The sequence below is a fragment of the Palaemon carinicauda genome, chromosome 26 (assembly GCF_036898095.1).
Source record: "Palaemon carinicauda isolate YSFRI2023 chromosome 26, ASM3689809v2, whole genome shotgun sequence".
Lineage (NCBI taxonomy): Eukaryota > Metazoa > Arthropoda > Malacostraca > Decapoda > Palaemonidae > Palaemon > Palaemon carinicauda.
This window is the reverse complement of record NC_090750.1, coordinates 64485499-64509618: the sequence shown is the minus strand read 5'-3', so window position 1 is coordinate 64509618 and position 24120 is coordinate 64485499. Positions and strand designations below refer to the sequence as shown.

At 34.3% G+C, this 24120-nt stretch overlaps 1 protein-coding gene across 11 annotated transcripts in view; it reads left to right on the top strand.

Annotated features, from left to right (window-relative positions):
• The window catches only part of chico (insulin receptor substrate 1 chico), a 179958-nt gene that overhangs the window by 73639 nt on the left and 82199 nt on the right, over nucleotides 1-24120 (top strand). For all 11 annotated transcript variants that reach the window (XM_068349658.1, XM_068349662.1, XM_068349656.1 and 8 more), the window contains 2 exons: nucleotides 17082-17194; nucleotides 20928-21130. In XM_068349658.1, coding sequence (XP_068205759.1) covers nucleotides 17082-17194; nucleotides 20928-21130 — 316 coding nt within the window. The remainder of the gene's footprint in view (nucleotides 1-17081; nucleotides 17195-20927; nucleotides 21131-24120) is intronic.

Genomic DNA, 24120 nt, shown 5'->3' with positions numbered 1-24120 from the left:
GTATTGGGAACAATCGTATTAAAAGGAGTGTGTTAGAGATGTCATTGAGAATAAGTTAAGGGTTAAAAAATTATTATTATTATTATTATTATTATTATTATTATTGCTTGCTTGCTTGGAAGCAAGACGCTATAAGCCCAAGGGCTCCAGCAGGGAAAATAGCCCAGTGAGGAAAGAAAATAGTAATGGGAACAATCGTATTAAAAGGAGTGTGTTAGAGATGTCATTGAGAATAAGTTAAGGGTTAAAAACTTGCTGTTATTATTATTATTATTATTATTATTATTATTATTATTGTTGTTGTTGTTGTTATTATTTATTATTGCTTGCTTGCTTGGAAGCAAGACGCTATAAGCCCAAGGGCTCCAGCAGGGAAAATAGCCCAGCGAGGAAAGAAAATAAGGAAATAAATAAACAAGAGAAGCAATTAAACAATTTAAAATAAAATATTTTAAGAACTATAATTGATTGATTGATTCAAAGTTTTCTGGTATCCTGGCATCTCTAAGACCAGTAACATTAAGATAAATCTTTTTTTTATAAACTATTAAAACTTCAAAAAAACGATGAAAGGAAACAAGATAGAATAGTGTGCCCGAGTGTACCCCAAGGCAAGAGAACTACCCAAAGACAGTGGAAGACTAATGGTATATATAGAGGCTATGGCACTACCCGAGACTAGAGAACGATGGTTAGATTTTGGAGTGTCCTCCTAGAAGAGATGCTTACCATTGCTATAGTTTTCTACCCTTACCAAGAGGAATGTAGCCACTGAACAATTACAGTGCAGTAGTTAACTCCTTGAGCGAGGAACTATTTTGTAAAGTAATCTCTGAATTGTCAGGTGTATGTAAAGAATAGGCCAGACTATTCGATGTATGTGTACGCAAATGGGAAAATGAGCTGTAACCAGAGAGAAGGATCCAATGTAGTACTGCCTGGCCAGTCAAAAGACCAAATGACTCTTTAGCGGTAGTATCTCAATAAAGACCTCTAATATGGGAAACTTTTTTCTGAACTTTTGAGTCCAATTTGCCTGGTTTAAAGGTCACTCATGATCGGCTCGTAGCTGCTGAAGACTCACCTGGTAGACTTACAAGCTCGGATGGCCAGCTAAACTGTCTATGCTGACGGATATAAAGGTTTGCATCTTATTATTACTAGCCAAGCTACAACCCAAGGTGGAAAAGCAAGATGCTATAAGCCCAAGGGCTTCAACAGGGAAATATAGCCCAGTGGGGAAAGGAAATAAGGAATTAAATAAATGATGAGAAGAAATTACAATATATCATTCTAAAAACAGTAACAACGTCAAAACAGATATGTCCTATATAAACTATTAACAACGTCAAAAAACAGATATGTCATATATAAATAATAAAAAGACTCATGTCAGCCTGGTCAACCTAAAAACATTTGCTCCAACTTTGAACTTGTGAAGTTCTACTGATTCAACTACCCGATTAGGTAGATCATTCCACAACTTGGTAACAGTTGGAATAAAACTTTTAGAATACTGTGTAGTATTGAGCCTCATGATGGAGAAGGCCTGGCTATTAGAATTAACTGCCTGCCTAGTATTACGAACAGGATAGAATTGTCCAGGGAGATCTGAATGTAAAGGATGGTCAGAGTTATGAAAAATCTTATGCAACATGCATAATGAACTAAGTGAACGACGGTGCCAGAGATTAATATCTAGATCAGGAATAAGAAATTTAATAGACCGTAAGTTTCTGTCCAACAAATTAAGATGAGAATCAGCAGCTGAAGACCAGACAGGAGAACAATACTCAAAACAAGGTAGAATGAAAGAATTAAAACACTTCTTCAGAATAGATTTGATCAAGACAAATTGGTAGTTAAATAGCACATCTCTGAGGAGAGTCAAAAGTATGTCCTTATATTACCAAGTGTTGGACTATAATTTTTCTCATATGTTGTGAAATGATGGCCAAGAGTAAAACGTGTCAATTTAAAATAATTTACGTTGTTGCTTCTCGGATGAACGTGTTTTCCTTTTAGATAGTTTCGAATGTTGCATTTGTTGCTTATGTAGTTTCCTTAAGGAGAGGTAGTTTCATTGGCGCTGTTATCGTAGCCCAAAATTGATGAATATGTTTAATGATCAGTCTAAACTGATATATTGGCTGCTCATCTTAACTGAATTCTTGACTTTTTTTTTTTTTTGTGCGGGGGCGGGGAGGTTATAAACATTCCAATCACTGTGTGTATCTTCTAATCTTTTTTAAAAGTTTAAAGGGTTCAAACCATTAACTACTCAATCTGTAGGTCTTGGTCTAGACTTATGCTCAAGTCCTTGACTTCAGCCTATTTGTTGACAGAAATATTTCCTAAGCACGAAAATCAGGATTTCTTCATTTATTTCTACACATATCTTAAGACTTTATTGACAAGCTTACAAAATTTCTGTGAGTCGAGATACTAGAGGTCATTATGGGTATTATAAATACACAATTAAATTGTGAAACACACACACACACACACACACACACACACACACACACACACACAGAGTGCCCGGACCTTATTTCCGGATGAGGTCTCTTAGGCAGTCATTCAGTCCACAAGAAGCCTTATTGATAGGAAATGTGTATGCTTGTGAAAGGAGGGTTGGGGTCTTACTGTTATTGGAAAAGGGGGGAAGGGAAGCTGCTTGAAGAGGGGTCTGCTTGGTCTGGTATTCTTCTCGTAAGCACCGGATCCTATTCATTTTCCTTTATATCCTGCGTGCTTTCGCAAAACTAAGTCTTGAAATTTATATCCTGTCTATGATAGGCAGAACGAAATTATGACTTGCATTGATATAACTCGGAATGCTTGTTCATAATTAGTTTGAATTGTTTACAAAGTATGTAATTTTATACAAAATTTTCGTTAGTGAAAACAATCATGGAACCAAATTTTGTGAGTGAAAATTGTCATGGGACCAAATTTTCCAAGTGAAAATTGTCATGGGACCAAATTTTCCAAGTGAAAATTGTCATGGGACCAAATTTTCCAAGTGAAAATTGTCATGGGACCAAATTTTCCAAGTGAAAATTGTCATGGGACCAAATTTTCAAAGTGAAAATTGTCATGGGACCAAATCTTCTAAGTGAAAATTGTCATGGGACCAGATTTTTTAAGTGAAAATTGTCATGGGATCAAATTTTCTAAGTGAAAATTGTCATGGGACCAGATTTTTTAAGTGAAAATTGTCATGGGATCAAATTTTCTAAGTGAAAATTGTCATGGGATCAAATTTTCTAAGTGAAAATTGTCATGGGATCAAATTTTCTAAGTGAAAATTGTCATGGGATCAAATTTTCTAAGTGAAAATTGTCATGGGACCAAATCTTCTAAGTGAAAATTGTCATGGGACCAGATTTTTTAAGTGAAAATTGTCATGGGATCAAATTTTGTAAGTGAAAATTGTCATGGGATCAAATTTTCTAAGTGAAAATTGTCATGGGATCAAATTTTCTAAGTGAAAATTGTCATGGGACCAAATCTTCTAAGTGAAAATTGTCATGGGATCAAATATTGTAAGTGAAAATTGTCATGGGATCAAATATTGTAAGTGAAAATTGTCATGGGATCAAATTTTCTAAGTGAAAATTGTCATGGGACCAAATCTTCTAAGTGAAAATTGTCATGGGATCAAATATTGTAAGTGAAAATTGTCATGGGATCAAATATTGTAAGTGAAAATTGTCATGGGATCAAATTTTCTAAGTGAAAATTGTCATGGGACCAAATCTTCTAAGTGAAAATTGTCATGGGACCAAATTTTCTAAGTGACATGGTCATGGGTCTAAATTTCCCTAAGTGAAAATTGTCATGGGACACTTAGAAAAAGGCCCATTTATCACTTATATATATATATATATATATATATATATATATATATATATATATATATATATATATATATATATATATGTATATATATATATATCTATATATATATCTATATATATATATATATATATATATATATATATATATATATATATATATATATATATATATATATATATATATATATATAAAACATAACGAGGTCAATGTGTGTCAACGTTATTCTCATATTTAGTCCCACACCTGAACGGCGAGTGACGAGATAGATTAAAAATTTTGCTAATTTCTCTGATCGAACGAACAGCAAGGAAACGTTGCGTCTGTTCTGGCCTGGGATACGAAGAAAAGAAACACACACACACACACACACACACAAAAGAGCTCTTTTGAACATCAAATGGGGTAGGTCATGGATAGGGCTGACAATAGCATCGCATGAATACGTAGTGAGCACGGGAAGGGTTTAACACCAGTGTTGCCAGTTGGGCGTCTAAAATTCCCCAAAACTCGTGATAAAAAATACCCAAAATTCCCCATATCCACAAATATATTTTCCATCTGACCTTGTATGCCATACTAAATCAACATAGAAATGACTCACTTTACTGCATGTAAGTGCAAGCAAAGTAATTGCAACAATATAAAGGTTTAATCATCTCTCTGTCTCATGGAAATTTGTACTGAATATCCCCCATCAGACATCCAAAATCCCCAAATCTAGGGATAAATTCCTATAGCTGGCAACACTGGTTAACACCTTTCGGCGCAACTGCCACTTAGGGTACGGAGAAAAAATGCTGATTTTAATATTTTCTTTTAATAATAACGTTCGCTCATGTTCTGCTAATCGATTTCCATGATTTTTCTACGATAGAAATACTGATTTTGATTTGATTTTACCCTTATGTGATAAAAAGAAAACAATGATCAATGGTTTTATTATTATTATTATTATTATTATTATTATTATTATTATTATTATTATTATTATTATTATTATTATTATTAGTCAAGGTGCAACCACTGCTGAAGGGTACGCTTGCTTGAGGGGTAAACTTGGGCACACTAATCTTATGTTATTTCTCTTCCTCTTGGCTTTTGAAGTTTTAATAGTTTATATAATATGAAAGACTTATTGTAGTTTTCTTAGTGTTCTTAAAGTATTCTATTTCAAATTTTAATTACGTCACAGTTTATTTCCTTATTTCCTTTACTCACTGGCCTATTTCCCTGTTGGAGCCCTTGGGCTTGTAACATCTTGCTTTTCCAACTAGGGTTGTTGTTTAGTACGTAATAATAATAATAATGATAATAATAATAATAATAATAATAATCGCAAGATACCAATATAGAAAGCAATCCTACTTGGGAAAGGAGTAGGGAAGTTTTAAAAGATGAGGGAAAGGAGGAGGGAAGTTTTAAAAGATGAGGGAAAGTAGGAAGGAAGTTTTAAAAGATGAGGGAAAGTAGTAGGGAAGTTTTAAAAGATGAGGGAAAGGAGTAGGGAAGTTTTAAAAGATGAGGGAAAGGAGTAGGGAAGTTTTAAAAGACGAGGGAAAGGAGTAGGGATGTTTTAAAAGATGAGGGAAAGGAGTAGGGATGTTTTAAAAGATGAGGGAAAGGAGTAGGGAAGTTTTAAAAGATGAGGGAAAGGGGTAGGGAAGTTTTAAAAGATGAGGGAAAGGAGTAGGGAAGTTTTAAAAGATGAGGGAAAGGAGTAGGGAAGTTTTAAAAGATGAGGGAAAGGAGTAGGGAAGTTTTAAAAGATGAGGAAAAGTAGGAGGGAAGTTTTAAAAGATGAGGAAAAGTAGGAGGGAAGTTTTAAAAGATGAGGGAAAGGAGTAGGGAAGTTTTAAAAGATGAGGGAAAGGAGTAGGGAAGTTTTAAAAGATGAGGAAAAGGAGTAGGGAAGTTTTAAAAGATGAGGGAAAGGAGTAGGGAAGTTTTAAAAGATGAGGGAAAGGATTAGGGAAGTTTTAAAAGATGAGGGAAAGGAGGAGGGAAGTTTTAAAAGATGAGGGAAAGGAGGAGGGAAGTTTTAAAAGATGAGGGAAAGGAGGAGGGAAGTTTTAAAAGATGAGGGAAAGGAGTAGGGAAGTTTTAAAAGATGAGGGAAAGGAGGAGGGAAGTTTTAAAAGATGAGGGAAAGGAGAAGGGAAGTTTTAAAAGATGAGGGAAAGGAGTAGGGAAGTTTTAAAAGATGAGGGAAAGGAGTAGGGAAGTTTTAAAAGATGAGGGAAAGGAGGAGGGAAGTTTTAAAAGATGAGGGAAAGGAGGAGGGAAGTTTTAAAAGATGAGGGAAAGGAGTAGGGAAGTTTTAAAAGATGAGGGAAAGGAGTAGGGAAGTTTTAAAAGATGAGGGAAAGGAGTAGGGAAGTTTTAAAAGATGAGGGAAAGAAGTAGGGAAGTTTTAAAAGATGAGGGAAAGGAGTAGGGAAGTTTTAAAAGATGAGGGAAAGGAGTAGGGAAGTTTTAAAAGATGAGGGAAAGGAGTGGGGGAGTTTTAAAAGATAAGGAAAAGGAGTAGGGAAGTTTTAAAAGATGAGGGAAAGGAGTAGGGAAGTTTTAAAAGATGAGGGAAAGGAGTAGTGAAGTTTTAAAAGACGAGGGAAAGGAGTAGTGAAGTTTTAAAAGACGAGGGAAAGGAGTAGTGAAGTTTTAAAATACGAGGGAAAGGAGTAGGGAAGTTTTAAAAGATGAGGGAAAGGAGTAGTGAAGTTTTTAAAGACGAGGGAAAGGAGTAGTGAAGTTTTAAAAGACGAGGGAAAGGAGTAGTGAAGTTTTAAAATACGAGGGAAAGGAGTAGGGAAGTTTTAAAAGACGAGGGAAAGGAGTAGTGAAGTTTTAAAAGACGAGGGAAAGGAGTAGTGAAGTTTTAAAAGACGAGGGAAAGGAATAGGGAAGTTTTAAAAGACGAGGGAAAGGAGTAGGGAAGTTTTAAAAGATGAGGGAAAGGAGTAGGGAAGTTTTAAAAGACGAGGGAAAGGAGTAGTGAAGTTTTAAAAGACGAGGGAAAGGAGTAGTGAAGTTTTAAAAGACGAGGGAAAGGAGTAGGGAAGTTTTAAAAGATGAGGGAAAGGAGTAGGGAAGTTTTAAAATACGAGGGAAAGGAGTAGGGAAGTTTTAAAAGACGAGGGAAAGGAGTAGGGAAGTTTTAAAAGACGAGGGAAAGGAGTAGGGAAGTTTTAAAAGATGAGGGAAAGGAGTAGGGAAGTTTTAAAAGATAGGGAAAGGAGTAGGGAAGTTTTAAAAGATGAGGGAAAGGAGTAGGGAAGTTTTAAAAGATGAGGGAAAGGAGTAGGGAAGTTTTAAAAGATGAATTAAGTAAAACACAAGTAATACGAATAACAAAACTATATTAGACGAGTAACCTTTTCAGACTACTGTAGTCGCGATAAAATTGCCTGTATATTGATCTCTATGAATCACACTTTACAGTACTTACGTATTATTTTATGATGAGTCATTTCGTAGTAGACTTATTGCCCCCGCCAAGGAAGTTGGAAGGAAGTTAGATTTTACCGCCTGTTTGTGTGTTTTTTAAATAAAATAGTTTCCTGACCACAATTTTGATCGTACAGTAATGAATCTTACAGGGATTAACTGTTAAGTAAAAAGTATATAAATTATTGTTTTTGAGTGACTAAAAATTAAAATCAAGATGTGTGATGTTGTAAATTGTTAAATTAGATGGATTTGTTTATAGTAAAATGCAATTAAATGTGATTATACTGTAAATATTGTGATTGTAAAGAATATGTAATTTAACTTTTTAATAAAAAGATAAAAAAAAGTTAAGTAAAAAGCTGGAAATGATTAGGTTTGGAAGGTCAAGGTCAAGGTCACGGTTAAGCAAAGTGTCCAATTCACTATATTTGCGAATTTTTAATTTCTATATAATTCATTTCATGTTTATTAATTATTGAATTATCTGTTCCACGGAAACTGTGTAAGAAATACACATGTAAAAATGGGACCGTGAATTTAGATGTTGTCTAAAATAAAGTAATAGATTATTTATTTATTTATTTATTATTATTATTATTGTTATTATTAGCTAAGCTACAACCCTAGTTTGAAAAGCAGGATACTATAAGCCCAAGGGCCCCAACAAGGAAAAATAGCTCAGTAAAGAAAGGAAATAAGGAAACAAATGTTTGAGGAAAGGGTAGAACATTAAAAGAATAGTCCCCAGACTTTGCGGGGTATGTTTATGATAAGGAAAACTGAGCCGTAACGAGAGAGAGAGAGAGAGAGAGAGAGAGAGAGAGAGAGAGAGAGAGAGAGAGAGAGAGAGAGAGAGAGATCCAATGTAGTATTGTCTGGCTAGTCAAAGGACCCAATAACTCTCTAGCAGTAGTATCTCAATGGGTGGCTGGTATTCACCAGGTTTGGTTAGATATTGTGCCTTTTTTTTAATGCTGAACTGGGTGAGATGATTTTTTTTTAAAAGTTTATATATGAAAAATTTTTTGATGTTACTCTTCTTTAAATAATTAATTTTAATTGTTCATTACTTCTCATGGTTTATTTCCTTTCCCCATTCCTCACTGGGTTTTTTTTTCCCTTGTTGGAGCCCTTGGTCTTATAGCATCCTGCTTTTCCAACCAGGGATGTAGTTCAGCAAGTAATAATAATAATCGCAAGACACCAATATACTGTATAAAGCAGCCCTACTTGGGAAAGGAGTAGAGAAGTTTTAAAAGATGAATTAAGTATAATAATAATCATAATAATAATAATAATAATAATAATAATGAAAAAGTTTCAATCCTTTTTTATTCACATTTTCTCAACTCAAGTTTAAAACGAGCGTATTTCTAATAGTATTTTTAATCTGTACACCCTCCCCTTTTGGGTCTCGTGTTTCTATCAATTGTCTTTTCATTGTTTTTATTGAAGACCATCATCATCATTTGTGTCCTTTGTCGCTAATTTTAACGTCTGTAGCGAATGTGTTAAGAGAATGTTTCAGAGCACCTTTAATACGTATATATATGTATATATATATATATATATATATATATATATATATATATATATTTATATATATATATATATATATATATATATATATATATATATATATATATATATATATATATATATATATATATATATATATTATATAGGCTATATATATATATATATATATATATATATATATATATATATATATATATATATATATATATATATATATATATAGCTGACGTTGTTTCGATCATGCAGTGGCGTTTTGCCTCTTGGATTTGGTTATTGCATTTTAACTAAATTAAAACTGTCCACTTGATGTGTTTGTTCTGCCAACTTTATTTTGTCAACAACCTTTGTTGTCGCAATGGCGGGAGAATTTTTTTTTTAACATATTTGTAAAATAACACTAGCAATTGTACGCAATTGCTGGATGACCAACCGATTGTACTTTGTTTTTTCACTTAAATCATTTTAGTTGGACATTGGTATCTTGCCATGTGACCGTCATTAATTTTGAATCGTAAGGGGGTACATAAACCCAAGTCCCATGTTATTATTATTATTATTATTACTATCCAAGCTACAACCCTAGTTGGAAAAGCAAGATGCTATAAGCCCAGGGGCTCCAACAGGGAAAAATAGCCCAGTGAGGAAAGGAAATAAATAAATGAAGGGAACAAATTAACAATAAATCATTCTAAAATATTGCGTAGGAAATCAGTTGCTGCACACTCGTGACGAGATGGGGTTTCTGTGACTTTGCTGATGATGTGTGGTCCAGGGTTGCCAGGTTGGCATTTTTCAGGCCAAAAACCTCAAATTTGGCCTTTGCAAAATTGGTTGGCCTTTAGCAATATCATGAACCAAGGGCGCCCTTAAATGTTATATTTTTGGCCTTTTTTTTTACTAATGAGTTGGCCTTTTAAAGCTGTAGTTGATTAGAAACTGGCCTATTCTCATTTGGTAAACCTGGCAACACTGGGTTGAGCCTGGGATATCGGGGAGTTGGGACGAGGGAGGGAGGAGGAGGGGTGAGGAAATGGCATTGATCTCCTCCGTGGGCTGACGTGTTGGAGTCTCGTACGTCCAGTGTTGCCGTTTCATGGGATTACTCCCTAAATCTAGGGAGGAAATGAGGCTTCTAGGGAGTAGTTGTGGGGTAAGATTTTTTTGTGGGATTTTTTGTGGACTAATAAATAATTTTAGTAAGTTTTATTTCTATTGATATTAGCAAATGTAAAATATATTTCCAAAAAAATTCATTTTGGGTAGGGAAGTATAGTTTGGAATTGTTACTACCATGAGAAAGTTATATTTATTAATCTTATACTACTTATTTATTTTTGTCTGATTCTCTTTTTGGTGTGTATGACCACTTATTCCACGATAATACGAATGATACATCGGCAGGAATATTCCCTTCTTTCCCGCTCCCCATCGCTTTTCTTTTGGTTTGAGTTAAATACGCCCTTAATAGGATTATCTCGATAATTGCGACGCTCCCAGATTGAAAAAAAAAGTCTGGTCAGTTTACCTATCTTCATAATCTTCAGTGTTGTTGTTAACGAATGTCTATCTGTCAACGAATTCAAAATATGTAGGAAATAATCCATCGATCTACCACTCTATAAAAGAAATCTCTCTCTCTCTCTCTCTCTCTCTCTCTCTCTCTCTCTCTCTCTCTCTCTCTCTCTCTCTCTCTCTCATATATATATATATATATATATATATATATATATATATATATATATATATATATATATATACACATACATACATACATACATACATACATACATACACAGCCTGCAGAAGGGGATTCAACAAAAGCTCGCTGCAAGATTTGTACTGGCTCTGTCTTCCAAGCACATATCAAGTCTCTTGTTGGTCACAAAGAAAGTAAAAAGCATTCTGAATTAGTGAAGGTGTATCTGTCACTCTCTACATCTTACTGCCAGCAAAGCCTCTGAAGTGCTTCCAATAGCGTTAGGGTTCATTATTCGTGAGTCACATAATTGGTTTTCGAATATTCCCAAACGTATTCAGAAATATAATGAAATCTACCAGACTCCCGAGAGTAAAACCCCAAAAAGATACCAGGGATGTCAGAAACTCGTTGGTTAGCGCGGTTAGAGGATATGAGTGTTATTATTGACCAATAGGATGCACTGAGACTTCATTTTCAGGTAGCAGCATCCTACAGAACGTTGTCACATGGCACAAGTATTGAGAGATACTTATAAAGACCCTCATAATGAACTATGTTTCGTGTTTGTTAGGAAGGTGTTGAAGAAAGTAGTCGGGGGTAAATAAGCTCTTCCAAGCTAAAAGGGCTGATGTCACGAAAATAACTCAAAATTAATTGAACATGTATAGAAATATAATGCAAATAATTGTAGACCCTACTCATCTTGCAAAGTGTCCAGTTGAACAACTTACTGGGCTAAAATTTTTAGATTATATGATGCCGGTGTTTGTTATTAATTTTGGATTTGAGTTTAGAACAGCTGCATTAAAATGTACTCTTAAAGAAACTCAAATTACGCATGTTAAAGAACAATCCAGAACTTTTGTGGTAGAGTTGATTAAAGAAACACAAAGGCGACTTCCTGAAAACATCGAGTACTTATTAATGTTGGGAAAACTACACCCTGAACATGCTACCTCTCAGAGCAAAGATAACATATCTTCATTAGCTCCCAAGTCAACTTTTAATGATATGGACCAAGTTGAGAATGAAGGCTTTATGCTTCGAAGAATGGCCTCATGATTGCATGAAAGATGTTTTTTTTTTTTTTTTTTCATTCTGGGTATTAGTTAACGAAAAGATAAATTCAAAAGGCCAGAAACGATTTCCTAATATTTCATTCTTGGCCTTAGCACTTATTTCACTGCCATTCTCTAATGCCTCGGTCGAGAGGATATTTTTTCAAATGAATGTAGTACACAGTAAGTTGAGGAACCGCCTAGTTGTATGGAGCGTTGAGGCAATTTTGTTAATAAGGCATGGCCTAAAGCTCCAAAATGAAACTTGTATAACTTATGAGCCACCTATTGATATGGTAAAAAATTTGCTAAGGATGTAATTGAATACTAGGGATGTAACAGTGATTTGCTGGCTTTAGCAGATGAGGACGAAGAGGAATATTAATGTCAATTTGTTGTGTTTAGGCTTTCAAGCTATTATTGATTATTGCTTTTCTTTGTGCACATGTTAATTCTCATTGTCTCAATTTCTAAGGAATATTTTTATTTTATCCAAGGATTATTGTAATTGTGTCACTCTACAGCCTTTGTTGGCCAGTAGGCCTACTGTATATTTTCAAAATAAAGCAGGAAATTCAAAAACTTATCTTAGTTATACATCTTTTGAAAATACAGAGCACATAGATTTCCTATTACTGAATGATGTATTCAAGGGAAATCGAATTTACAGTAAATTTGAAGAAAAAAATTGTTCATGGGATATTTTGTGGGAGCCTGAAAATAATTTGTGGGAATCTGTGGGATTTTTGAGTCCCATTTGTGGGATTTCCTTCTTGACAAAACGGCAACACTGCGTACGTCTGGCACCGACAACCTCGCTGCCGTCAGCAAGACCAGCTGCATGTTTACATCCTCTCTCTCTCTCTCTCTCTCTCTCTCTCTCTCTCTCTCTCTCTCTCTCTCTCTCTCTCTCTCTCTCTCTGTTCTTGACATAGTTCGTTTTACAACTCTTCTCCCTCCATTCATAGATGGAACATACTCCACTGATAGAGGAAAAAGGGTACAACTAACTAAATCCGCGATGCCCTGTTGGTTTGGAATACTATTCGGTCAAATACAGCGTGTTCATCTCTAGTTCAGGTTTAAAAAAAGAAAAAGAAAAAAAAAGAATCCCTTCCGTTGATTTCAAGGATAATAAAGGGTCTAGCTTTGATCAACACTCGTTGCTAGAATGTTAGTTTGTATTTGTTGTCTACCTGTGATGCGACTGTAAAACGTAGTACAACATGCACTTGTAATTTGCTGTGGTACCTCTTAAAACTAGTTCACTGATGCAATACGCACATTGTTATTAATACAGCTGAATTGCAACCTAATTTGGAAAAGTAAATTCAACTTCACACCATTTCGAAAAGAAAAGTAAGAAGTATACGCCACATATATCGTTTCTACTTTGCTATTAGCAATTCGGCAGTATTATTATTATTATTATTAAATGCTAAGCTACAACCCTAGTTGGAAAAGCAGGATGCTATAAGCCCAGGGGCCCCAACAGAGAAAATAGCCCAGTGAGGAAAGGAAATAAGGAAAAATGAAATATTTTAGGAATAGTAACAATATTCAAATAAATATTTCCTATTTAAACAGTAAAAACTTTAAGAGAACAAGAGGAAGAGGAACTAGATAGAAAAGTGTGCCCGAGTGTACCCTCAAGCAAGAGAACTCTAACCCAAGGTAGTGTAAGACTATGGTACAGAGGCTATGGCACTACCCAAGACTAGAGAACAATGGTTTGATTTTGGAGTGTCCTCCTAGAAGAGCTGCTTACCATAGCTAAAGAGTCTTTTCTATTCGTAATTTCCCTCTACTTCAATATAGCCTCTCTCGCGCTAACATTCATAGTTGCTCTTATGCTATTTTCCTTTGGTACTTGTACTCGATTCTAATGAATTACAGTACTAATATAAACTGTCTTGTACTCATTCCCATAATTTCTACTTGACAGTCGATGGAAATACGTTGCTATGACTTTTAACAAACTGCGTATATTGATTTATTACCGATTTAAGTATATAAATTATTGTTTTTGAGTGACTAGAAATTAAAATCAAGATGTTTGATGTTGTAATTTGTTAAATTAGATAGATTTGTTTATAGAAAAATGCAATTAAATGTGATTATACTGTAAATATTGTAATTGTAAAGAATATGTAATTTAACTTTTTAATAAAAAAAAGAAAAAAAAAGATTTATGTGTTAGCCATTCTTTGAAATATAACGTAATGAAGTTTACTCTTACATTAGAATGTATTTTTTTTATGTATAACTATGACGTCACCATCAAACTGATCGTTCACATTCCTTGTGAAGTAGAAACAGTAGTTCAATATGCGGGCAATGTAAATTGCTAATTAGCATTGAACTATTCAAATAGTTACTGTTTATTATTCCGCCCTTCTTTATTATATGAATATACATTTCCATTTATTTTTAGGCTAAAAATCTCATTTATATGTATCTATGTATATGTACATTTGTGTGTATATGTATGCATATGTATATACTTATGTATATGTATTTGTACATTTAGTTTATCTATATCAATATTTACTTTTTATATATTTTTTTTTAATTGATGATATTATTTTATTTGTATTATTGCCGGAAGAGCTCTGCTCCACATGGGCTTGGACCGAGTCTTTTTTTGTAAATATTTTGTATGTAAATATGTTTTTGTCCAATAAACATTATTATTATTATTATTATTATTATTATTATTATTATTATTATTATTATTACTTGTGTTTAGATTTAGTATTGGTCCTCTGTCTTGTCTTCAACCCTCATCTTCATTTGCTAGACAGAAACTTACGGTCCGCTATTTTTTTTTTTATTTCTAGTCTGGATATTAAATATTATTCCCTGGCACCGTCGCTTCCAGTTACTTATGAATGGATGTTGCATAATATTTTTCATAATTCTGAACATCCATTGCATTCAGATCTTCTCAGGCGGTACTATCATGAACAAAAAGGACAAGATATGCTGTCGATTTCAACATTTTAGCTTCTCCATCATACGACTCATTATAATTATTATTATTATTATTGTTGTTGTTACTTGCTAAGCTATAACCCTAATTGGAAAAGCAGGATTCTATAGGCCCAGGGAGGAAAGGAAACAAGGAAAAATAAGATATTTTAAGAAAAGTACTGTAACTTTAAAATATTTCTTATATAAGCAATGAAACTAACAAAACAAGAGGAAGAGAAATGTGATAGGATAGTGTGCCTGAGTGTTAATCTCAAGCAAGAGAACTCTAATCAAGACAGTGGAAGATCATGGTACAGTGGCTATGGCACTACCAAAGGCTAGAGAACAAAGGTTTGCCTTTGGAGCGTCTTTCTCCTAGAAGAGCTGCTTACCATAGCTAAAGAGTCTCTTATATCCTTACACAGAGGAAAGAAACCACTGAACAATTACAGCGGTGGTTAACACTACACAGCATTCTAAAAGTTTTATTCCAGCCGTGATCAAATTGTGGAATGGTCTTCATAATCTTTTGCTTGTAGAAATCTGCTTTTGCAACTTGGGTTGTAGCTTGAACAACAACAACAAGAACCTCGCCTTCACCTCTCAGTTGATTTATTCGTTCATCATTGGAACTTGTGTATTATTATTATTATTATTATTATTATTACTACTACTACTACTACTACTACTACTACTACTATCCAAGCTACAACCCTAGTTGGAAAAGCAAGATGCTACAACCCCAGGGGCTCCAACAGGGAAAAATAGCCCAGTGAGGAAAGGAAATAAATAAATGAAGAGAACAAATTAACAATAAATCATTCTAAAAAAAGTAACAACGTCAAAACAGACATGTCATTTATAAACTATTAACAACATCAAAAACTTTGGAATCAATTACAGTTTACCCTATCGAATATGAACTATAAACCTTGGCGTATGGCGAGATGATTGAACTGGCCATCTTGAATGAGATACTAAAATTAGTTGATGAATATGTTTGTTTGTTTGCTATTGATGTTTGATATACCTAACGCATAATGATTCTAAAAATAATGTGGAGTCGAGGCCGTTGTGCGAATGGTCAAACGTGATTAACGTCACGTGGGCTATGATAACAGTCTATAGGTTTGTGTAGATTTCTCAATCGAATTCTACGATCGCGTTGGTGTTGTCAGTTTGAGTGTGATATCAAATTTGGAATTACTATATTCTCTGTGATTTCATGTGGTGTTAAGGTATTTTAAAGTGTGGCGCAAAGCTATATACTATAATTTTATCACTGCTGAATACAGTACATTTAGGAGGATGCCTATGCAAGTTTTCTCTCTCAATTTGTCTGTAATTTAAGTGTCTTTATGATAGTTTCTAAGCAGATCATGATATAGGGAACATTTGTGTTTTCATAATGAAGTTATTTTTTTCCGCACTTTATAGACTTTCGCTTCAGCGCAGGACAGTTGTTGTGGCCTGATTGGTAACGTCTCTGCCTGGTGTTTGCCAGGCTGGGGTTCGAGTCCCGCTCAGTCTCGTTTGTGCCATTAGTGTCTGCAACCTTACCATCCTTGTGAGCTAAGGTTGGGGGGTTTGGGGGAGCCTATAGGTCTATCTGTTGAGTCCTCAGCAGCCATTGCCTGGTTGTCCCTGGTCCTAGCTTGGGTGGAGAGGGGGCTTGGGCGCTGATCATATGATATATGGTCAGTCTCTAGGGCATGGTCCTACTTAATATGGCAATGTCACTGTCCCTGGCCTCTGCCATTCATTAGCGGCCTTTAAACCTTTAAATATGTTAGGTTTGTTATAGGCCATAGATAGGATATCTATGGGTAAAGGTTTGGAGACTTTCACGGCTCGTATTTCACCCCTTGTTGGAAATAGTAATGACTAATAATTGCTGATTGTGAGAACAAATATTATCAAAGATTGAGAATCATACAGTTATGAAAAGGGTCATTTCTACATTTTAAAGAAAAAGATATAAAAATTATAACTATAGTCCATTGCTTTTTAGAGAGTCATATTTGCACCGACTCGCAATGGTGCCCTTTTAGCTCGGAAAAGTTTCCTGGTCGCTGATTGGTTAGAATTATCTTGTCCAACCAATCAACGATCAGGAAACTTTTCCGAGCTAAAAGGGCACCGCTGCGAGTCGGTGCAAATATGACTCGCTAAAAGAAATGGACTATAGATTGCATGTCAACTGACTTACACTAGTTCTTGGGGATAGAGGTAAATGAAGTGATGTGAAATACAGCAACGTATATACCATTATAAACATTATTTTAAACTTTACAGCTGAACAAATTTTGAGGTAATATTCATACTAGTTAGGCATAATATTTTTATTTCTTTACAGACTATGAAAAAGAAGTTTTTTGTTCCTAATATTTTTTTTCTTTACAGACTATGAAAAAGAAGTTTTTTGTTCATAATATTTATTTTTTCTTTACAGACTATGAAAAAGAAGTTTTTTGTTCATAATATTTATTTTTTCTTTACAGACTATGAAAAAGAAGTTTTTTGTTCTTCGTCGTGGCACTGGTTCGGACAACCCTGCACGCCTCGAGTACTATGACTCTGAAAAGAAGTTCAGACAAGGAGCGCCCCCTAAAAAGTAAGTACTCTCCCCCCTCTCTCTCTCTCTCTCTCTCTCTCTCTCTCTCTCTCTCTCTCTCTCTCTCTCTCTCTCTCTCAATTCATGGACTTTCATGGATTTTCCAGTCTTCATATTTGGGGCTTTCCAGTTCAAATCTCTCTCTCTCTCTCTCTCTCTCTCTCTCTCTCTCTCTCTCTCTCTCTCTCTCTCTCTCTCTCTCTCTCTCGTTTCTTAGTTTGTATGTGGTCAGCATACTATAGTTCTCTCTCTCTCTCTCTCTCTCTCTCTCTCTCTCTCTCTCCTCTCTCTCTCTCTCTCTCTCTCTCTCTCTCTCAAGTTTCTTAGTTTGTTTGTGGTCAGCATACTATAGTTTTTTTTTTTTTTTTCTCTCTCTCTCTCTCTCTCTCTCTCTCTCTCTCTCTCTCTCTCTCTCTCTCTCTCTCTCTCTCTCTCTCTCTCTCTCTCTCTCTCTCAAGTTTCTTAGTTTGTTTGTGGTCAGCATACTATAGTTTGATTCAGCATTTTCTGTCTCAGCAGTAAAATTCCACAGTAGGTGCATTTTACACAGTGTTGCCAGGTTTTCTAAATATAGAAAAGGCCAACTTCTAAGAAACTACAGTTTTAAAAGTCCAACCTACTGGTAAAAAAAGGCCAAAATAAAGCATTTAAGGCCAATCTTTATTCATGATGTTCCCCAAGGCCAACCAATTTCAAAAGGGCCAAATTTGAGGCTTTTGGCCTGGAAAAGGCCAACCTGGCAACCCTGATTTTATATCTACACCCAAGACTTCAGCAGTACCCCAAGCCTACCTATTACACTGTGCCATTCATCTTTATCTTGCATGGTCTGGTGTATTTCTTGTGTTGTACCAATCAACTAATATTACATTGGAAGATTTATTTTTGTAATTCCCCCCAAAAAAGGGCATCAAACATTAATTCTGTCTTGGATGTGTGTTTTCAGGAACATGTCGTTATAACTGGAAATGTATTTAATTTCTGTATGCAAATTCAATGTCATCTTTTAAAGTTTGGTAAACTAATATTACATTGGAAGATTTAATTTTGTAATTCCAAAAAAAAAAAAGGGCTCCAAACATTGAATCTATCTTGGATGTGTTTTCAGGAACATGTATGCACTGGAAATGTATTTTAATTTCTGTATGCAAATTCAATGTCATCTTTTAAAGTTTGGTAAAAATAAATACAGTACTGATAATTAGTGTCTTATGGGTGGAAGAAAGTTATTTGTTATATTGGTATTTTTTGTGAATTACACTAAAACATGTAGTGTTTACCTGGTAGACTCTTCCATATAAGAAACCAATTCATTTTTTTTTTTTGTCATTTAAATCATAAAGTTGACACTGGTGATAATACTATTGCCTCTTAAGAATTTATTCTAGCAAACATAGTGATTGAAAACCATATAAGAAACCAATTCATTTTTTTTTTTTTGTCATTTAAATCATAAAGTTGACACTGGTGATAATACTATTGTCTCTTAAGAATTTATTCTAGCAAACATAGTGATTGAAAATAAAGGATACAAATCGCTATCTCATTGCAAGAGGGTCGTAACTCCAAATTTGCTAGTTTTGAGTTATATGGTGTACAAGATTGCCGAATTGATTCTGCATCTTTTGGTAAAAGAGTCGTAAATCTAGGTGAATTAGCGGCCGAGAGATGGCACTAAGAAGATTGTGAAACATGATCAAATTCCTAGGACTTAGCAACTTTCAAATGCGTCTCCCGAAAAATCAGGAATTTGGAGTTACGACCCTCTTGCAATGAGGTAGCGAAATATTCTCATTATGAAATTAGGTTACAAATCATGTGGAATTGATGGTAGAAGTTTTGAATGGAATATTTCAGTTTCTTATTAGCTCGTACCTTTGTCCTTCCTGGGTATTGAGGTGTGTGCTTGTTTATTATCCTGTGAAACGAATCAAATTAAGTAAGAAGTACATATTTACTAGGAACAAATACTTTTTACAAGTTGTGTTTAAAACCCACAAGGAAATATTAAAACTTTAAAACCCACATGAATATATTAAAACAACTCACTAAAATCACAGTATTTCAACGATTTTTATGACCTATTTGTATGTTATATGAGTTAAACCACAAAAAAACAACTTTGATGTGTTTAACTTGTAAGGTAATCCTTTATGTGGTACTGGAAAATGGCAAAATTATACATACAGTACATACATATTGTATATATTGATATACATATACATATATTTTATTTACCTTCTTAACATTTTAATTGTACATTTTCTTACCACTTATATCACCTTCCGTTATTTCCACATGACCAGTTTCAAAATGACTTCTGCTTATCTTTTTGTCACTTTTAAAACCATTTATTTTTGCCAGGCAGGTATTCTCAAGAGCTTAAAACTTGTTTCTTTTATTTACTGTAACATTCAGATTCCACACTTTACATCCGTGAAGGAGTTTCTTTTATTTACTGTAACATTCAGATTCCACACTTCACATCCGTGAAGGAGTTTCTTTTATTTACTGTAACATTCAGATTGCACACTTCACATCCGTGAAGGAGTTTCTTTTATTTACTGTAACATTCAGATTGCACACTTTACATCCGTGAAGGAGTTTCTTTTATTTACTGTAACATTCAGATTGCACACTTTACATCCGTGAAGGAGTTTCTTTTATTTACTGTAACATTCAGATTGCACACTTTACATCCGTGAAGGAGTTTCTTTTATATACTGTAACATTCAGATTGCACACTTTACATCCGTGAAGGAGTTTCTTTTATTTACTGTAACATTCAGATTGCACACTTTACATCCATGAAGGAGTTTCTTTTATTTACTGTAACATTCAGATTCCACACTTTACATTCATAAAGGAGGCTTAGCTCAACAGTCTTATATATTGTGTTTCATGGGCATCCAAAGACAATTCAGGTCTCTTGCTAATCTTTAGCATAATAATAATAATAAGGATAGGGAAGTGGGGAAAATGGGGAAAGTAAGAGTACCCCTGGATACAATCCAGTTTATAGCTCAAAGGCAGGTACTCGGGATGGGAAAGATTAAGGAAATAGGGAGAAAGGGAAGTACAGGAGAAGAATAAAAGAGGGGCAGACCCTCTTGCGATATTAGTTAATTGGTATCATTTTTTTTTATTAATCTTTAGCATAAGTTGTTTAACTTTTCTTGCCTCGTCTGTTCTATGACACTTCACCTATTCTACCGTCATCCATTATATTTACTTTCTTAACCTTATTTTTGTTCATTTTTCCTCTCTCATATATATATATATATATATATATATATATATATATGTATATATATATATATATATATATATATATGTGTATATATATATATACAGTATATATATATATATATATATATATATATATATATATATATATATATATATATATATATATATATATATATAAATCTCTATATGTATGTTCGTACGCTTGCTTTCCATATAAATTGTAAAGAAACCTCTTTCAATAAATCAGTCCTCTGAGGAAGTATCACGAAACTAGTCAGGACTTAAGTGTATATTTCGTATTTTCATTTTCCCTGTGGTTCTTCTGCATCTGAGCATCACGTTTTCCTGTGATTTTTACGCATATATATATATATATACACATACATACATATATACACACATACATACATACATACACTGACTGACTGACGGGTAGTTGTTCCAATAAACGTAACTTCATATTACTTATTGACCTCTCTTTCAGGCCTATCATTCTCCGGTCCTGCTTTAGTATCAACAAGAAGAAGGATGCCAAGCACAATCATGTTATTGCGTTACATACTGACCAGGACTCAGTAAGTGTGGCAGCTGAATCGGAAGCAGAGCTTAATGAATGGCTGAGTTCACTCAAAGTTCACATGCAGCAGTCCGTAGCGGAAACTGATGGCCAGTCCAAGAAACTCTATGGTAAGTCATTGTGTATGACCTTATTATTGTTTTTGGAGCCGTTGTAGGGTGACGGCCAGATCCGTTTTCATTCATAGAAAATGGGAATATTATAAAGTGGGGTGGACTGTGGCCGTCATTCTAAAATCGAGTTCGTAGAAAACTGGAATATTCTGAACTGTGGCCGTCGTTCTAAAAACGATTTTGGCGGGAGAAGCTAACTTAAAAAACCCACCTAACCTATGCTAAAAGCCGTATCCTTACCCAGGGGGCTTCGCCCCCCCGGACCCTCCCTTACCTACTACGGGAGCGAGAAGATTCGTGGCCGGAGTAAGAACTCGAGCCACAAATTTTCAGGTAATTTAGGGTTTTCGGCAAAAAACATAAAAGTGTGCGTTTAAGCACATATTTAAGATCCGTAGACCATTTCCAAACGTTTTTATTCTATACAAGATAACAGTCGGAGCGATAATAAGCAAATTAGGACGCTTGGCCGTAGCGCTACAAACTACCGTTGTTTTTACACAACCCTTTAGATCAAATACTACCTTATTTTCTGGGCTCTATAATTCCAGTTTTAGTTGAGTCTCATTAATGAAGATCCTAAAAACATTGAGCATGCTTTGAGTTCAGCTGCTGATATTATTGTTGCTTCCTCCTCCTCCTCTTGAATTGATATATTTTTATAATTACTGTTTTGGTGGTGCTTTTAAGTTCATCACTTTGCTATCTTTTCTTCACGAGTATGAAAGGATTGAAGGAGAAAAAACTTAAGATATTTATTTTAATATTTGTTAAACCTAAGAATAATAGTCATGCATTGCTTGTATAATTACTCTTCGAAGATAATCTAGTCTTTAAATATAAATTTTTCACACCATTTGCCACCTTATTATTATTATTATTACAATCCAAGCTACAACCCTAGTTGGAAAAGCAAGATGCTATAAGCCCAGGGGCTCCAACAGGGAAAAATAGCCCAGTGAGGAAAGGAAATAAGGAAATAAATAAATGAAGAGAACAAATTAACAATAAATCATTCTAAAATAAGTAACAACGTCAAAACAGACATGTCATATATAAACTATTAACAACATCAAAAACAAATATGTCATAAATAAACTATAAAAAGACTCATGTCCGCCTGGTCAACAAAAAAGCATTTGATCCAACTTTGAACTTTTGAAGTTCTACTGATTCAACCACCCGATTAGGAAGATCATTCCACAACTTGGTAACAGTTTTATAGAAGTTATATATTTTTTTAAACACATGACAATGAAAACTATGAATATCATTCAGCTTTATTTACAAGGAAACTAAGGTTTTACACTATGGGGAAGCATGTAGGGATTGTTTTCCTCCTTTACTGCATCCAAAGGACGTGCCTTTATGTCAAAATCAAGAAAAGGCTGCAATTCTAGTCATTAGATTTTTATGTCACTGGAGGTTTTCTTTTCCACTTATAGTAAAACTGTCAATCACACACAGAATATTGTGTCAAGAACTAATTAACGCAAAAAAAAAGAAAAAAAAATATTGTGTCAAGAACTAATTAACGCAAAAAAAAAATATTGTGTCAAGAACTAATTAACGCAAAAAAAAAAAATATTGTCAAGAACTAATTAATGCAAAAAAAAAAAAATATTGTGTCAAGAACTAATTAACGCAAAAAAAAAATATTGTGTCAAGAACTAATCAACGCAAAAAAAAAATATATTGTGTCAAGAACTAATTAACGCAAAAAAAAAAAAAAAAAAATCCTGGATTTTAAACACTAAACAGGGTTTCTAATGTGAGTACCTCCATTTGAAAGATTCAGATCATAAGCAAAACAATCTTGATTCCAGTACATTTATTTTGTGTCCAAGTAAAAACATTGATTAACAAAAATAGACTTTATAGTACAGTATAGGTATTTCCTTACAACATCAAGTATTGTATGGGCAGAAAAAAATCACTGAACAATGCTAAAATGGCTTGCTTTTTTGTTAACCCTTTTACCCCCAGGCTCTTTGGAAATTTCCAACCCTTAACCCCCGGGGGTAATTTTTTCCCCAGCACATTTTGCAGTATATTTTTTAAAAATTGCTCTAACAGCCTTAATTTTTGTCATAGAGATGTCAGGTTGGTCTCATTCTCTTGGAAAATGCCTGAATTTTCTCAAAAAATTATCAAAAATATGAAAAAAAAAATTTTATAGCATTTTTTTGCAAGGACGTACGGGTACAGTACGTCCATGGAGGTAAAGGGATGGGTTTTGTGAAACGTACCAGTACGTCCTCTTGGGGTAAAAGGGTTAATATCAGAAGCGAGGTCTTTAACTTGAAGGGTTGCTGAGTTGTTGTGAACCCAATAAAGGGAACTATGAATTGTATGTCTCGTGTGATGGATTGATCTCTCGTGTTACATAATGTTGCCATTATTAGCCAGTTCTAAAGGCCTCTCTTGGTCATTAACATTCAACTTGAGGTGACCAAACCACAATGGTGGTATGATGTTACAAATGTTCTCTTGTTTACTGTATTGTTAGAAATTCAGATGATATTACCTAACCCTTTTACCCCTAGGCTCTTTGGAAATTTCCAACCCTTAACCCCCAAGGGTTACTTTTTCCCCAGCACATTTTGCAGTATATATTTTTTTTAAATTGCTCTAACAGCCTTAATTTTTGTCATAGAGAAGTCAGGTTGGTCTCATTCTCTTGGAAAATGACTGAATGTTTTCGAAAAATTATCAAAAATATGAAAAAAAAATTTTTTATAGCATTTTTTTGCAAGGACGTACCGGTACGTCCATGGGGGCAAAGGGATGAGTTTTGTGAAACGTACCAGTACGTCTTTTGGGGGTAAAAGGGCTAAAAAGGACATCAATGTTTTGTTTACGTTTCTTGGACAATCACAACGAAATAATGAGCATAAGCATTTACACATCCAATTGATAACTAATGATACTGAGCTGTTGGTAAACTGTAAAGACTGGAATAGTCTTTGAAATATTGCTAATTCTCC